General features: G+C 39.9%; 1 protein-coding gene across 8 annotated transcripts in view; it reads left to right on the top strand.

Moving 5' to 3' along the window:
* LOC124142019 (inositol 1,4,5-trisphosphate receptor type 3-like) overlaps nt 1-19,098 on the top strand; it is a 244,393-nt gene that overhangs the window by 97,474 nt on the left and 127,821 nt on the right. For 3 of the 8 annotated variants that reach the window (XM_046510471.2, XM_046510559.2, XM_046510397.2), the window contains exon 1: nt 18,727-18,958. The exons of 2 other annotated variants lie outside the window; for them this stretch is intronic. In XM_046510471.2, coding sequence (XP_046366427.2) covers nt 18,824-18,958 — 135 coding nt within the window. In that variant the 5' untranslated portion in view covers nt 18,727-18,823. Of the gene's footprint in view, nt 1-8,129; nt 8,688-18,725; nt 18,959-19,098 lie in introns of those variants that run through there. 3 more of the 8 variants (XM_048397455.1, XM_046510287.2, XM_048397457.1) reach the window with 3 other exon arrangements.

Genomic DNA, 19,098 nt, shown 5'->3' with positions numbered 1-19,098 from the left:
ACCATGCCGCAGTTTAACATGAATATCCCACTCAGACACAGTATACTGACTCCGAGCCGACCAGTCCTTGTTTTAGCCCCTTAATGCCGAGCGCCAGACAGGGTAACAACAAGTACAATCTTTTAACGTCTTTTTGTATGACGCGGCCCGGGATCGAACCCTGGACCTTCCGCTCTCCGGGCGGACGCTCTACCACAAGACCACGGAGGCGGTCAGACGTCGGAATGACAAATAATTATATATAAACGTGAGTGAGTCTTTAACGCTTCTGTGACCCGTGTGTTCTTCATACATCGACAGTCATTTTGTATGTGGGAGGAAAGCCTCCGGTCACAGTCGTTTACTAATACCAAATTAGACATTTAGCACACTGCATAATGGTTGCAACTTGATGAAAAACTGTGAGTGCTAGCAGCGAATTCAGTGGAAACCACTAACTTTTAAAGCAAATGTCAAAGGAGCAGCTATCACAGGATTTCTCATTTTCTGCGTAAAGGCAAGTTTATTATGGAACACGTAAAAAACTGTTTTGATGTTTCTCCTGCACTTAATGCCACCGATTTATTTTTTATATACCTAATTCAATTAATATTTGACCTGATTTGTACAATCCAAATAAACACTGACTTACATTTCTCTGTGATTTGAAATAATAACTTATTAACATGTAAAATACTCATATTAAAAGATTCCCAAGCACACGTTTATTGCCTAGATTCTGAGCTATCTGATTGGATCTTATTTGTGTTTATTGGAGCATGAATCAATAAATTTTATATTTAAAAAATAATAATATTTACATTTACGATGCAACCAATCAAAATTGTTTATAAATGTGTATCAACTAATATTGTTAAACCATTTGGGAATAGATGAACTGTTTGATGTTCTAAAGACTTGGTTTTAGATGTAGCTATAGTCTATTTGGCTGGCCCCACACAAGTGGAACTTACTACCTAGTCTGAACAAATTAAAGCTTTTGAAAATGAAGACGTTGTCATAGTTGTCAAATAGATTGCGGTGGAAACTATCTGACACGAAGGTATTCTGTATGATACCAAGACACAAAACGGTTATTTTCTTTCCTTAGGTACATACCAGTGAGTGAGTGAGATTGGTTTAACGCCGCTTTTAACAGTATTCCAGTTATATCACGGCGTGTCAGCTAAGTGTGGGAGGAAAGCCCGAAGGGATGCAGGTCTCAGACGTTTACCACTTCGGTGAAACCCACGAGCACGGGTATGGTGCTGACAAACCTAGAAACATAATCTGGCCGAACCGGGATTCGAACCCACAATCATAGGTTTCTGGCGTGCCCAAGGGACGCAACTCTGCACAGCGAATCGCGGCGCCTTAGACGACTGGGGCACCCATGTCCCCAGGTACATACCAAAGAAAAGAGCATGTTTAAATTTGATAGAGCATTTGACAGATACTCGTCACAGCGAGTTCCCGGACAAATGTTATTTCCAGAACTATGACGGGGCGTGTTCCAACGATTTTTAACGTTGTACATACAAATAAAGCTACAAAATCCTTCCCATATCCAATAAATATCTCTGCATAAAGCAGAGTCGATTGTACAATTCCGACTTTTAGGAATCACTACCAAATAGTAATGACACCAGGTGTTCGCGAAAAGTTGAGCGTATTTTGTCCCACCGGTGGCACCCGTCACAAACACATGCAAAGGCAAGTCAAGCCTATGCAACACACATACACCTGGTGGAATTATTATGAATGTTATTATTATGTAATCTCCAAATATAAGTTATCGTTTATATGCCACCACCGATTGACCCTGGTATCAGAAGAATACGCTGTTTCTAGTTCCCTGGTTGACCCTAGTCTCAGATATTATAGGGGCCGTGTTTACAAGACCCCCCTGGACAACAGACAGTAAAACACCAACAATTACATGAGAGTTTGTAAAACACCATTTCGCTACTGGTCGCTGACAATGTCTGAATTGTCTGACGAGTTGGTATGGACAAATAAATACCGTTCATGCCATTCATGAATTATGCTTTCGGATTTATATCGATTTGGCTTCATGTGTGCGATATCTGTTGTGGTAGATAGATAGATAGATAGATAGATAGATAGATAGATAGATAGATAGATAGATAGATAGAAACAGTAAACTACGGTTATAACGAATTTAAATGGACCACAAATTTTAGTTCGTAATAACCGTAGTTCGATATAAGCATATATACAACAAATGGCCGGGACTATAAAATAAGTTCGTTATAACGGTCAGTTCGTTATAAGCGTTTTCGTTATAAACGTAGTTTACTGTAGATAGATAGACAGATGCAGCGAAAAGATATAGCTATTGCATCCACGAAACGCTGGAATTATTGTGAGTCGGAGAAAATAAATAAAATAACATGTTTTCATTGAGAGTTCACATGCTTATCAGCATGCCCGTATTTGTACTGAAAGCGATACAACACTTTCCATAGGTGAGCGTATCCTGCCCTACCGGTGGCACCCGTCACAAACACATGCAGAGGCAGGTCAATTGTTAACCTGAATTAACACGGGAACATGTACAAATCTAATTAGGGAATTGCATCGGACATCATTTCTGTCGGTCAAATTTAGAAATGTCCTCTACACGTCTAACATAAAACTAACCACATCTTTATTAGGTCTTTGAAAGGCATTTAGAAGTGATACACATATGTAAGAGAATATATCGATGTCAACTTCTTTATTATGAGAAACACAACGTTTCGGAGTATATGCTTATCCTTCATCAGGTGAAAATGATGAAGGGGTAGGTCCAACTCCGAAACGTTGTGTTCCTCATGATACAGAAGTTGGCATCCGTACATTCTCTTCCTCACATTTTCATTGATTTAAGACTTCCAAGCATGACTCGCTCATAATTATGGATTAGTGGTCGCGGACTGTTAATGTTTGCTTTAAATATGAATAGCAAGGAGACATAATTGTATGTAACATAAATAATGCAAATGAAACATAATTAGAGCCTCGAGATGGTCCACAAGATGGTGATTAATTGGGTCGTCACACTCCTTCGAACAGACAGAAAGATCGTTTTCCTTAGTCTCACGCCACAAACATATTTACATAGCTACATATAACAGTACGAACAAGTGAGACACCCGTTTAGTGTTACGAGAGACTTTGAAATATATCACAGTATATACAGCATAAATATATTAGTGTAAAAGGGGTATATCAAATATAATACCGATCACTAGCCATATCAAATATTTTTCGTTGGAGAATAAAAAAGCAGGTTTGGGCTCTAAATATGATACTATTTAAAAGTAAAATACGTTTTTCAGTATTACATAACTCTAGGAAGTAGGGATAGCTGAAACTGACCTTTTCGTAAGAACTTTCACGCAAACCATTGTACTCGGGACAATCCATCATTGTTGGAAGGTGTCTCCATGTGAGCGATGTGTCTTATTACTTATATCAACATACAGATTAGTGACATATATAACAATGAAACGGTTTTGCAGCAGTCCACGAATATCAGTGGCTTATCCGTAGATTATTCGCAGATTATTCGCAAACTTGTAATAGTGACTTCCTACTTGTCCAGCAGCTGACCAAGGGATAATCTCCACCGTATTTATTTTAGCTAGGGGCTCATGTGAAACACTGCAGGGGGCCCTCGGATGCTTGTGACACAAGAATAACGATTTACGACACAAAAATACACACTAGTGTGATGTATAAGATTATATATACAGACGCTTGTAAGCATTTAAGGTTTGATAGTGCGCTGTGTATAAATCGTTGAAACACAATGTGCACTAACAAGGGACGTATAAGTAATATTCTGTGAAACACCCAAAAGTAACGGTTTTCACAATATTTAAAAGCTATAAACATGTTGAACTATTTCTGTTGTAAGTGTATTTTAAGTTTTGGGGGTACCCGTCATAGTTTGTTATAAAGAGTACACACACCAGTTGTGATGTTTCTGTAGGCATTGGGAGTAGCCTATCAACATTCACTTGCCGACCCTGCAGCATACATGTTATCCAACAATCCCATCCTCACCTCATCCCATACTCATCCCCTTTTCATTGTAAGCACGTCATCCTCATCTCCATTTGAGCTCTCGAGGCTCTGGTTCTTTATTATATAAATACAGTAAACTTCGGTTATAACGAACTCAAAGGGACCACTGATTTTAGTTCGTTTTAGCCGAAGTTCGTTATGAGCATATAAACAACATGTATACAGCAAACGAACGGGACAACCTACCCCCCCCCCCCCCCCCCCCCCCCCCCCCCCACACACACACACACACACACACAATATATATATATATAAAGACAATAATAAAAAAACTACAAACAAAACAAAACAACAACAAAAACCGGTTCGTTTTATCCGTCAGTCGTTATAAGCGTGTTCTTTATAAACGTAGTTTACTGTATATTTAAAAAAAATATGTATAGCTTATTAGCTGCAGCATTGCGTTAATCCTCATACACTCAACTTCCACTAATCCGGACTGTAGCAGCCTATCAACGAAAGATGGGTTCTGACTTACCTTTGCGTGTATTTGCGCGGGGCAGGTACGTTCACGTTTTCGCGAACACCTCGTGTCAACACTATTTGATCGTCATTAATAAAGACATGCTCATGAAACAGTGGGAATGTCCTGTCGGCGGAGATTTCTCATGATTATGAAAATGGATTGTTATTGATTAATGTCACTTTGTATATATGCAAGCGAGGGGGGAGGGGGAGAGAGAGAGAGAGAGAGAGAGAGAGAGAGAGAGAGAGAGAGAGAGAGCAAGGGTAACCCAGTCGTCTAAGGCGCTGCGATTCGCTGATTTAAGCTGTATCATTGCGTCCCTTGGGCACGCCAGAAACCTATGATTGAATCCCGGTTCGCCCCGATTATGTTTCAAGGTTTGTCAGCACCATACCCGTGCTCGTGGGTTTCACCGAAGTGGTAAACGTCTGAGACCTGCATCACTTCGGGCTTTCCTCCCACATTAAGCTGACACGCCGTGATATAACTGGAATACTGTTAAAAGCGACGTTAAACCCAACTCACTCACTCACTTTCCGAATGTGAGAATTCTCATTTAACGGTGACCCAGGCAAACAAGGGTTCACTGTACATAATATATTTGTTTTATTTCAGGGTCTATATGTTCGTCTGTTGTGTCAGAGTACTGTGCGATCTTTGGGCTTTCCAATATATCATTATATTTACTCAATGCCAAACTGACACAAAGACCATATGGATGGGTGTCATTATTTTGATGTGTTTAATTACATATGGCGTAAACAACAGCAGTCAATGTTTATCTCGTGTTCTGTGATGTATCTGTATATTGATAGACGTCTAAAATGTTTGTGTGTTGGTGAAAATGTGTATCTAAGTATTCATTAGCCTGTGGGTGAACCCTTGTGTTTAAGTATTTTCTAATTTGCCGTGAAACTGTTACGACATTGGCGAAGTCACTTTGTAATAAATACGCTTTTACGCGGCATTGAAGAGGTGATGACGTCTGTTTAAACAGTATAGTGTTGTGCTGAATTCAAAACAGAGAGTTGAATAAACATGGTCCATGTTATGAGGTAAGCTTCATTATACAGCCTCCGATATAACGCCATATGCTTAACAACGAGCATGTCAACGACGGTATTCTCGATGTCATTGTGATATCTTGCGTTTAGTTGCATTCGAAGATTAATTATGCAGATAACTTGAAGAAGATTAATGACATGGTACTATTAGATAAATGGTAGAAGATTTTGGTCACACATTATGCTGGTATTCGAATGGCAGCGACACGTCATGACAGTTCATAGGTCAGATAATACATTCAATAGTATTACAATATCTTTAAATTGATGATTATATGTTTATAGAAGATACTGTTACAGCTTAGAGATAATATATATAAAGTTTATAGATGATATCACCACAGTTGAAAGATGATATCACTATAGTTTATAGATGATCTCACCACAGTTTATAGATGATACCACTACAGTTTATAGATGATATTACCACAGTTTATAGATGATATCACTACAGTTTATAGATGATATCACTACAGTTTATAGATAATATCACTACAGTTTATAGATGATATCACTACCGTTTATAGATGATATTACCACAGTTTATAGATGATATCACTACAGTTGATAGATGATATCACTACAGTTTATACATGATATTACCACAGTTTATAGATGATATCACTATAGTTTATAGATAATATCTCCAGTATTTATAGATGATATTACCACAGTTAATAGATGAAATCTCTACAATTTATAGATGACTTCACTTCAGTTTATAGATGATATCACTACAGTTGTGGCTAACAACATGACTCTCTTTAAGATTAGATGATACAATTAGGTTATTGTCGGGGAGGCAACATGTATCTTTAACTGGACCACATACCATCGGCGTATCAGTCGGGGAAGCTATTACACTTGTAACAGGACAGCATACCATCGGGGTATCAGTCGGGGAGTCAACATGTATCTATTACAGGACCAGATACCATCAGCGTATCAATCGGGGAGTCTACATGTATCTTTGACATGACAGCCTACCATTGGCGTTTCAATCGGGGAGTCTACATGTACTTGTAGCAGGACCATATACAATCAGCGTATCAGTCGAGGAAGCTAAAAATCGTATATAGTTTCACCTAAATATAGAAATTGATCATCATGTCAAATCTGTTAAATGGTTTGTGATGTCAACGGAAAAACGCATAATGTTATTAGAATGTTAAAATAGGTACAATTACCTTAGTCACACTCTCGACACGTTCAGGAACATCACAGAGCTCGAGGCATTGCAGCAGTTTATTGGTTAATCCCTTAAACAATTTATATTTGTTTGTCTGATTAACACCTTGAAGTGGTTTTGTGTAGGTTTTAAGCTCCATGCAATGGTCTACTTAGCACCAAAGGAACAAATCCACCCATAAACTCCCGTTTCGTGACCTGTGTGTTCCAGGGTTGTTCTCCAACACTGAAAATATTGCCATATCTGAAAACATAATTTGAACCTCATGCAGAAAGGGATTACATGGAGAAAATATGAATTACTGATTCACCTCGAAATTTTCTATAACACGAAACATTCCAGCATTGATGTGATATACCGCTATATAAACAGTTGCCTCCATTTAAACAGGGGATTGTTTACACCGAGAACAATAGCAGATGCTCAGACTACCGAAGTCGTTTGACAAATGTCTGGACGCAAGAAATAACGCGATCCATTAGATCTATGAAAAACACTCCGCGAACTTCAACCCATTTTCGGGGACACATGTTGTAATAATTAAGGCATGTCAAAATGTCCTAGATTTGAGTATAAAATGATTCACCTTTTAAAGATTTGCAGGCATGGCACAGTCTCTGCTCTATAACCCTCACAGCAAATGCACGACCTTTTGCATTGAATGAACCTTTGCATTCCAGATAGAATTTTTTAACTTTCTCTGTCTGGAACAGGATTGAAACCAAATCTTAATTGTGTGAAGTTTATGCTTCTGTGCCTTTGAACTGCTGTGTGAAAGTACATGTTCTTAATAGTTCTGAGGATTTAAAGCTGATGAAATACGTCTTTATCCTTCCAAGAAGGTGTATATTTGGACAGAGATATATTTTCATAAGCAACTCTCTTGGAATATGTGTCTCCATAATGAAGCTTCAAAGAGAGAGAATGAGCGTTTGGCGTTTGTTTATAAGCGTATACGATGACACTTTACACTCATTCTCTTCCCGTTCTACAAGACATGGGCAACTATTACGGATCCCTCTGATTAGAACCGGGTGTGCTGGTCTCCCAACGCCAAACGCGTATCAATTGCAGTCTCAGTATTTCGCCAGTTTGTGGGATACAGACCCAGCGTTTAGCTCGCACCTCTTACAAAGGTGGCAGCAATGAATATTTACCTCTAGAGTCGGTGCTTAGTACGTGAGCGGCGTGCAACAGCCACTGACTGGCTCTCCCCAGGCAAAGCTGGGGTGGAAGTGTGTGTTCATCCATTCACAAGTGACACAGCGTTATGTACCTAAAAGCAAATTAGCATCAACAGTAGCTCCTCGTCTGTGTTGCAAACACGACTGTTTGTGTGTCCTCTCGCCGAATACGTTGGGCAGAGCATCAGTGTGAGGACGGCTACACTGAAACTACTGAACCTAGTAATTAATTTACTATTGGTGATACTTTTTAAAGGAGTTCCTGTTTATGGTGTCAGTGAAAAGTTACAATTGTTTACAAATACAATCAGTGGATATTTTCTGTCCTATGTACCAACACGGATGGAACAATTACTGTGAAGCGAAGCAGAAGAGGTGCTTCTATTCCTGTGGTGTCACGATTGGAATATTAATTTGCAAGGTACCTGAATCGTGTATTGATACACACAGCAATAACTGGACGACAATGGCTTCAAACGTTTGGTAATACCCTTCATCTGTTTGTTGGCGCTCAATTTCTGTGACTCAATTCTGAAGGCTTAATTTGTGGCACCAAGGGACATGGTCCTTGTGGCAGGCAACGGATAGGCTTGGCAGTACAGCAGAGAATGCCTAAAAGCATTTAATTATAGGCTTAACCAATCAGGAGGATATACTTAACAGTAACAAGACTCGCTATGGATCAAGGATCTCGAGAAGCCACACCTGAGGTAGAGTATAATAGTCTAGCGACTGTGAGCAAGTGTAGGCAACTTATGGCTTCTAGACCAGGGGTTAATGAGGTTATTCTAAATAACATCCTAACCCCTGAATCTATCACAGCCTTGTAATTACCATGTTCGTGTCATGAATGGATTTTTGAAGACGCTTTTGTTAATGAGACTACCTGATGATTGGTAACTCTGTACGCTGTCATCAATCATATTCTCCAAACAGCGTCATGTTTTAGCAACAAACGGGTATGGAATCCTCGCTAATAATTCCATTATAATGACAAAAGCAGGCCCACATTGCTCTGTTTATCTTGGTGTTTGTGATAACGCCCATTGTGGGTTTTAAAGTCCATCGGAATGTGATGGAGAAGTTTCAAGCGCTGCTGTTTTTAAATCTACATATAACGTATTTGAATTAGTGCAATTTGTTTATCTAAAGTAAGGCACCTTTTTGCGATATTTGTTTTTGATGAAACGTTCACAGCGGATGTATGGTATTAAAACGGTGTTGTAATCTACGCATACCAGAGTTGTAAATGCATTTAAATAGACACAGATTTATTGATAACAAATAATAATATGTCATGTGCCTTTGGCATATGCAGCTCTCTCTCTTGTGTGGATGAGTGAACATAGTTTAAGCCCGCTATTAGCAATATAGTAGCAATAATACAGCTGGGACATCAAAAGGGTTCACAGGACGATAACCTCTAGACCGTCACCGGCTCACCGTCTCCAGGACAGAATATAGGTTGTACCATGACAGTGTTTTCAGCCCTGTTATGATTTAATAATTTGGAATGTTTTAATTACGGCTGTCGCATTTATCTTTCGTTTGAAATCTGAAACAGTATTCATATGAATTACATACATGAAGATCGCTATGAGTATTATTCATGAAGGTAAGGAGTTGATAAATTCAAGTATTGCTCATAATTACTTTTAAACAGCATAAAAATGCGAAATAAATATTCGAGTGATAAATAACATTGTATGATTGTCTTATACTGCACATATACTGAATCTAGATAGTAGAATAATATAATGTCCTTCTCGGTAAAATGTCCTCTCTATTAAAAGCAGTGTCGTTGTACGATTTAGTCTTTATCATAAGCACGTGTTTCTGAATCACTATTAAATGACGATGACACCAGGTGTTCGCGAAAAGGCGGGCGTATCCTGTCAGACATGAAGCACCCGTCAAGGGAAATGTGGTATAGCAAATTGTATATCCATCACAATAATTATGTAACCTACAAAAGTGCCAATAAGCGTCATGTAAACTGCCGGGCAAAAGAAAGCATACACTTGAAAATTGGATTTGACCAGAAAGTTACCAAAAACCGTCATCAAAACGTTACTGGGTTGAAAACAGTCGCCGAAACACTGCAAATTTAAGGTCCAAACACAACTATGATACCCGTATCAAATACATCACCATCGATAACCATTTCATTTTTGCCACCATCAAATATAGGTGTATACTTGTTTTGTCCGACAGTGTACTTCAACACCCAAAACTAGACATATTTCTGTCACACTGACCAGAGGCCAACAAACAGAAACATCAATTCCGGATACCTACACTGACAAATCAGTGGTATGTAAGGGTGTAGTGTTATGTTGGTTGTGACTGGTAATTAACGCGAACCAATATACAATGTAGAACTTAGCCTCGTCCTCAGTTCACTAACACTGTTCCACGGAGTGAGCTCGTCTATCAAACATGGCGGATTGTGACTTGTGGACAGGATATATATGTTCAACAATTTAGCCCACACCTTGTGTCATCATAGGCTCTCGTGCCTATATCTATTTCCTTTGTCTCGCAGATAATTGCTTAATGTGTTTGACCCCGTTTATATACTGAAGCGCATAAGATACGCAACATCTATTACAGGCCGATGTAATGGAATAATGTAACGTATTTCCAGTGTGAGTTGCGGGGGCACTGGTGGCCCAGTCGTCTAAGGCGCCGCGATTTGCTGTGCAGAGTTGCGTCCCTTAGGCGCACGAGAAACCTGTGATTGTTGGTTCGAATCCCGGTTCGCCCCGATTACTTTTCTAGGTTTGTCAGCACCATACCCGTGCCCGTGGGTTTCACCGAAGTGTTAAACGTCTGAGACCTGCTTCACTTCCTCCCACATTAAGCTGACACGCTGTGATATAACTGGAATACTGTTAAAAGCGACGTTAAACAAAACTCACTCACTCATGTGAGTCGTAGTTCTGTCACATGACTGGTTGAAAGGACTATATAGGAACACTGTTACCTGTATTGTGACGTACACATTGATGAACACAGAAATAATTACAATAGGGTTCCAAGCCCAATCTTATATATGACCGCATAACTGTCTCTGGACATACACACTACTCTTTAAACACATTTAATCCATATGTTCTACCCATAATTAAACATTTTGTGGAAAATACACAAAGGTAATAGAAACAGAAGATTCCGTTTCAAAAATTTTTCAATTGTTTATGATGTAACATCAACGCCAGTGAATAACCAGTCTCAAATATCCGACGAAACAGATTCCATTGGGTGTGAATGGCAAAATAGCGACGAAAAGTATCTGGAACACTGAAAATCAGTGACCCCTGGTGTTCGCGAACCATATTCTCATTGCTACTACTTCTAAGTTGTCTTGTTCTGTATCCAAATACAACCAAAAAATGAAATGGTCGATGGTTCGATCCCCGACCGCATCTTACCAAAAGGTGAGATGAGGTGAAATGGGGTTTAACGTCGCGTCCAAGATTATTGCACTTATATAGTGACGTGCATGCACATGTTCTGTGTGTGTGTGGCTGCTTGTACTAGATGCCGATTTATAGTGCTAGCACACTGAGATACCACGCCGCAGTTTAACATGAATACCCCACTCAGACGCAGTATACTGACTCCGAGCCGACCAGTTCTTGTTTTAGCCCCTTAATGCCGAGGGTAACAACAAGTACCATCTTTTAACGTCTTTTGGTATGTCGCGGATGGGGATCGAACCCCGGACCTTCCGCTCTCCGGGCGGACGCTCTACCATTAGGCGTCAATAGATGGTACTTGTTGAAACCTGCCTTGTGCTCTGCATTAAGGGGACACAACAAAGACAGACCCTTAGTTAGTATAGTGTGTCGGAGTGGAGTATTCATGTTAAACTGTGGCATGGTATCTCAGTGGGCTAGCAGTATAAAACAGTCACTATAAGCGCCCGGACTAGCACAAGCACCCCTACAAACAGGTGCACGTCTCTATTTCAGTAATACAATCTTGAGCGCCATGTTAAACCCCATTTCACTTAACCACGATCAAAGATGAAGTCTCCGAAGTCATACTGTGAACCCCGTTTCAATGCATCTTCTATAGAACATCGAACAACCTTTCTATTATATAATATGATTAGGTAGTTAGGCACAGCTACGAAAAAAAGCAACAGGCATGAACTACGCGTTATCTCCAAAACATTTAGCCATGACATATAATCACGGCACCCCTGCCCGGAATTAACCTCACGCGAAATTGCGTAAAAACATCTCAGTCTGTTTATTACCAAACATGCATTATCCTAAATATTTATTCCACCTTCATAAGCATCCATATATATAATTCTAACCCCGTGCACCAACTGCCTGCTCGAGAACCCGTGGGGTCTGGTGCTATTTATGCCCCACGTGCTGATCCGCCTCGCGGCCTGACCCCACGAGCCCCTAAACGTGGAACCATTCCCATCTATACATGTCGCTAATGTATACCTGATGTCATTCCTGCCTTGTTCACCTGGTCTTTTATGTTTTCACCCTCTCTTGCATATCGGTTCCGCTAGAGGATTGCAGGCTGCCATAGTTCATCCCGAAATGACGTTGGCATGAAGACCGAGCTTGGGTTTAGCATATATATTGAGTGAAGTACGTTGAGGTGTGCATGGCAGGTGGCAATTGTATCACTGCCTGAATATCTAAACTGCAGGAATTAAGGATGCTACTCGCAAAAAGGAGCGACAAAACCCTTTCCGTATTCATAAGAAACCTCTGCAAAAGCAGAGCCCATTATACGGTTCCGACTATATCATGAGCATGTGTTTATCAATCACTATCAAAGAGTGATGGTATCAGGTGTTCGCAAAAGTATGAACGTATTCTGCACCACCGGAGGCACCCGTCACAAACACACGCAAGGGCAAGTCAATTGTTCATCGGAAAAAAACACAGGAAGATATGGTACAAGTCAAAATAGAAAATTGCATCAAACATTATTCTTATCACTTATGCGTCAACGTTAGTAATATTGAAAGCTTTACTGAGACCTTGAATGTTGTAACTTGATCAAACAACTTATAAACAAGAGCCGTATGACGCACTTTGGAATTTTGGTGGAAAGAGCATGTTCGATTGTACCTCAAAAGTGAAATGTAAACACCAAAGGCTGGAGCTGCTGGAACACGCTCGACATGAAGGGAAAGTTGACTACTGGAAAGTTGAAGTCATCCCTCTTGTCATACAATTTTGTAGAGAGTGTTTGTCGCTCTGAATCTTTATGCATAGATCTAAATATGAAACAGATGAGGCGGTCTCACTGGTCTCCTCTATTTCTAGTTCAGGTGGGTAAATCAGTGGAAGGGAAATTGGTTATTGAATGATATCAGATCATCGACATACCTGAAGCTTAAGTTATACTTCTTGGCCCAGTTACCCTATTTTGACTTTGCCAATCAGAGCAGAGGGTCCGATTTATGTGCATTAAGAATCAGATCAGCAGGGAGGGGGCACAATTGGCGCCCATTGGGATGCCTACTTCCTGCCTTAATGTCTTACCCCAAAACTTTACATTGACGTCATCAGTGAGGAAGTCCAGCATGCACATAGTGTGTTCTCTGTAAACGTCAGATGCCATTTGCTTTCATATTGTGACAAACTGCCTTGAGTGAGTGAGTGAGTGAGTTGGGTTTAACGCCGCTTTTAACAGTATTCCAGTTATATCACGGTGTGTCAGCTTAATGTGAGAGGAAAGCCCGAAGGGATGCAGGTCTCAGACGTTTACCAACGGGGAAACCCACGAGCACGGGTATGGTGCAGACAAACCTAGAAACAGAACCGGGATCCGAACCCACAATCATAGGTTTCTGGCGTGCCCAAGGGACGCAACTCTGCACAGCGAATCGCGGCGCCTTAGACGACTGGGCCACCCGTGCCCCCTTGAAACATGTAAAGATAGTGTAACCCTTAAAACCCTTTACTCTGATTTCGTTATCCATGTGTTTACATTCCCCTTATACCGATATACATACAGTATCTAATAATTAACCCAATGTTTTAATGTCTTTTATATTGGTTTTGCATTTTGTATTATATCATCCAATAGACATTTGGGTAATTATAGAACGTCAAAGCCAGAGAATAACTCGATTATCCGCCAGAATAGATTTACTATGGAGCAAAAGGCCAAAATATATAAATGGGTCACCGAAAATCAGTGATAACACCAGGTGTTCGTGAAAAGGGTAAAGAATCCTGCCCAAACGGTGAGGAAAAAATGTAAATATTTTTTATGGTATTAGAAAATCCAAAGTCAAAGTTCACTGGTTATAGCGTCTCTAAAGAAAGTCGTACGTACGTGGCATACCATCATATAGTGTTCAGACCATTTTGGCAGCGACATTACTACATTACTCTCTAAATATCAGCAGGTTTCAAGTCCTTCATATTGCACTGCCAATCAACACCAGACAAACGTACGCCACCTTTACCGTTACTTCCAGAGCGTGGCTACACACCAACTATATGTTTTCTATAAAAAGAACTTGATCTGCTCCCTTTTTATCCTTTTTTAATCTCAACTTGTATGTTAGCGACTATTGTGATAACTAACAGTATTTGTGTCTGTCTGCATTTGGAACCCAGAAATGTCATTCAAAAGTCATATTTTGTTGGTCTTGAAGTTACAATAAACATGACTACTGCACGTAACGAGCTTCAAGAACAATATGTGCCCTTAGAAAAAAGATATTAATCAATATATGAACGGTACATTCTCTCCAATGTTCAGGTTATTTAAGGACGGTCGGGTAGCCTAGTGGTTAAAGCGTTCGCTCGTCACGCCGAAAACCCGGGTTCGATTGTGTACAGTGGGTACAATGTGTGAAGACCATTTCAGGTGTCCCCCGCCGTGATATTGCTGGAATATTGCTAAAAACATACTTACTCACTCACTCAGGTTATTTAAAACATTAAATGTCCCCACAGTGTTGCAAAACGAACATATTTCTCAAACGTTTTTACTTTATTGATAAGCAGCGGGATCTCTGCACTTGTGCATAGCGGACGTAATTAAAAATTGACACATAGTTTTTAGTTTCAGCAGTAAATGCGCCATCGTGTCACTGGAGGTTTTTGTCCATCACTTGATTGTCTGGTTGGTTACAGCCGCCGTCGTATGACAGGAGTACTTACATACACATAGTTTTTTATGCACATTTTGGGAAAAGGGGGCAATCGATAGGGCAGGACCCTTATCACAAACGCCCGGAATCATCACTGATTTTCAATTATCCATTCATATAATTTTCATCGCTATATTGCTTCCTACGGCCAATGGAAGGTTTCTTCGGATAATCAAAACTGTTTTTCTCTGGCGTTGACTTTTTATATACATAAAACAGAAACACTGAAACTCTTTTGAAGCGCAAATTTCAGTTTGTTTTGCACATTTTATTCCTTTACATAATACATGCACATGTTGCATTTTATCTACATCTGCCGAAACAGACATTGGGGTAAACCTGGTTTTACTGCGGCATGTCTGCAGCATGTACGTGTCCCTTGGTGATACAAGGTATGTAGGCTAGATAAGAGATGAAAGTTAAAGTCGTTTTACCAACAGAACTCAATCTTTCTTCTAATCGTGCTCGTTTGAAGCAGGACGTTTCCGCCTCATGTACTACACGAGTTTCTAATGCCAAGTAACTCATGTTGAAAGTCCACATTTCAGATTCCCTTGCTAATACGATTACGTTCAAAATCATGTTTCAGACAATTGTTTACAATTTTATTTTGAAAAATGAGTTTATTATCCATTTCAATAAATGTAATGCAGAATAACTGCGTACGGAATTAAAAAGTCTATGAAAAGCTTACCACAGCTGTATGATTTAAGTGATAATACTTGTAAAAATGATCAATTGAATCACATTCGTACATTGACATGACTCATTAGCGTCACTGTATATATATAACCGGTCCATGCAAACAAACTCATTATCTGAACAAGAAGCAATTGTCTGTTTTACTGTCAGAAAAATCAACCCATTTCCTACACTATGATTTACAACACACGTATTGATTATTCGTGTCAATATCTAAAGTGGAGCATGAGAAAGACATACAGACTAATATTGTTGAAGATGAGGCCCTTTACTTAGACGCAATTAATTATCACGGATTAGTACAGAAAGGACATCGTACTGTATCAAGCAAATATTTTTTTTGTTTTTCTTAATACACCGGTCTCAGCAAAATTGTATTGTAGACATGTGATGGACACTTCCAAATTGGACGTATCAGTGACAAAAGTGATCTCCAGTGCAGTTTGACTGGTACCATATGTTCCCGAGTTGTTTCAGGTGAACAATTGACATGGTTTTGCATGTGTTTGTGACGGTGACACCAGTGGGGTATGATACTCTCATCTTTTTGCAAACACCTGGTGTCATCACTATTTGATAGTGATTCACAGACACATGTTCATGATATAGTAGGTTCGTTCAATGGACTCTGCTTTTAGCAGATATTTTATATGACTATTTGACATGATTATGATATAATAATAATAATAAGTGCATTTATAATGCGCCCGATTCCATTCACCAAGTGGATGCCCATCGCGCTACACTATTATTACCCCGGTCAATGGATCAGTGAGCACTCGATCTTCATTCTCAGCTCCCTTAGGAGTATACAACCTAAGCTGCCTGTGAGGCGCTAGAAGGTTAACGGCAACATTACCATCTCATCCTACCGGGTACCCACAAACTGCTGGGTGAACAGAGGCACATTTCGAACAAAGTCACTTGCCTAAGGAGACACCACATGTGGTACATGTGCTTCAGTGTGGGACAGGACCGAAGCCCTAGAAACTCTCGGGAGTCAAGCTGCTTAACGTGGTCACCCATCCAACTACTCTCCGAGACCAACTTCACCTGATTAGTGATCTGTGCGCTGTGCACAGGACCACGTGCCTCCATAATTGCGCCACCATATGCAACATAATTGCCCAATCTATGTGGAAGTATTATTTTTTATAAATAAAGAAAATTGAGATTGAGAACACCTCAAAGTGCAATGTGTAGGAAAAGTTTACCGAGAGAATAGACGTTTCATCAGAATCCTGCCTAACGGTTATAAACACAAGTTATATAATGATTATACAACACCTAGATCCGTGCATGATACATAAGATCTATCCATTTTCTCGTGGTTTTCTCTAGATTGATATATATTTGAATGTTTTGAAAGTCAGGTTATTTGTAAGTAAATATAAAGGAACAGGCTGATCGACTTAATTCAAAATGCTTACCTTTTAGATCCGGATTCATTTCGTGGCCTTCCATCGATAGTTATTTCGTCTGATAGACATGATTCATTAGTCCAATGGACACTGCATTCATCAATTTTTATACAGTTAAATGTATTCCATATCAAATGTTTTCTAATGAGATGAAACGATATCTAAAATAACATTTCTCCATTAGAATTAGGAGCTAGTATTAATTATCAATTATACCGTGTCTGCAATAGCGTGAGTCTCTATCATCCAATGTAAACATAATATTGACAGTATAAAGTCCCACTGTGTGTGTACGTCCTCCCGGGAACGACTTGTGTAACGCTGTTGTTATGCATCTGTGACGTTCCTTTAATTGTTCGAAAACGAAAACAGGTTCAAAGTGAATTTAGTTTGCTAGAACATGTGCGCACACCTATCATATTTGTCTAAATTTAGATCCTCTCAAGATATAACGAAACCAATATCGCCATGGCATTTCTCCATTTGTACCATTAAATCTGCAGTGACTGGATTTTGATTGACTGTGGTACGCAGACATCACAGCAAACACTTCGATACATCGGTCGATATTTACATATTGATAGCTATAATGTGTTACGCTAAAACGCCAGTTCTGGTCTTGCCAATGACACGGCAGGATGAACAAAGGTTGTACTTCTGAAGAGAACAATACCAGCTTTGTCGCTCTCTTGGAACGTTTTTACACGAAATCTACCTTTAGCTTTTAATGTGTGGACGCATGTGGGTGGTTTACAAACAGTCGATGAATGTCACGTGGAGTTTCTTCCCGGTAAAAAACTGTTCGTCAAGGCTTCAGCGTACCCTGCCATGCATATAACTAAACGTTATACTCGAGTGATGAACCGTGCAACTGATTCATTTAAAGAAGACCTACACGTATTTGCGCTGTGTGAGTTTGTAAACATCGGATTGGAAATCGTACAACCTCTGGCCACACCTAAAACATGCATGGCAATGCATTCAGATTAAATAAGGCGGAGTTGTATGCATTATAATTCAAATTTGAGTTGTGCATTTTACAAAGTAGTTTTACCTGTTCTAGATGTATAACTGGTGCTGATTTATTGATTAGTATCGCCTTGGGAGAGAAGACAAAGGTATCTTGGTCCGCTGATGGGCACCGAGGATAAACGTCAATAGAAAGCGTTCTGTGTAAATACACATCGAGGCTCTTTCATTAAGCCACGTTTGCTCAAAACTAAAGTTAATGTGCACTCGGTTGGAACGTTGAGATCATACTTCGCATCGTTGGAATTGGTGTTGCTACAAGAGACCTACTTGTTTCAGTTGATTACATAGTTTATGTAATCACGATTGAATTTTTAACTCCACGATATACATTTCCCACACTCTGAAATCATACACACCACGACAGCGGAATGGGTGACATAGACGGATTAGCTTATCTCATGGGTCGAAGGATGTACCCAAGATAGACAGACTGATAACACAACTAAATGGTGTTTCAACTGGAACAGTGTTTTGAATGGGCAAGTTTTAACTCCTAGAACTGATGCATATGTGAACGTAGGGAAACTTGACAGTTAATATGCGTGGACGACGATCACGGGTCAGAAAGCGATATGCATTAAACCACAGCCGAGCGGAGAAGAAGATTCTAGGGAGGTACACGGAGGCAGACATACGTCACCAATCTGAGTACGGTGGACACAGAGACCCTTGGGTAGGTACTGGCGTTAATGATGACTGTTGGCCAATATGTTGAATAAGGACATCTATTCTTGTGGCTTTCTTAAATCTAGGCACGTAGCTAACCTTCGATGATGGCACTGTCGTATGTGTCGTTACTGTTGCCGAGTTCCG

Source organism: Haliotis rufescens, unplaced genomic scaffold (assembly GCF_023055435.1).
Source record: "Haliotis rufescens isolate VD_foot unplaced genomic scaffold, xgHalRufe1.0.p SCAF_17, whole genome shotgun sequence".
Lineage (NCBI taxonomy): Eukaryota > Metazoa > Mollusca > Gastropoda > Lepetellida > Haliotidae > Haliotis > Haliotis rufescens.
The sequence above is the reverse complement of the archived record's forward strand: the minus strand, read 5'-3'. Positions and strand labels throughout refer to the sequence as shown.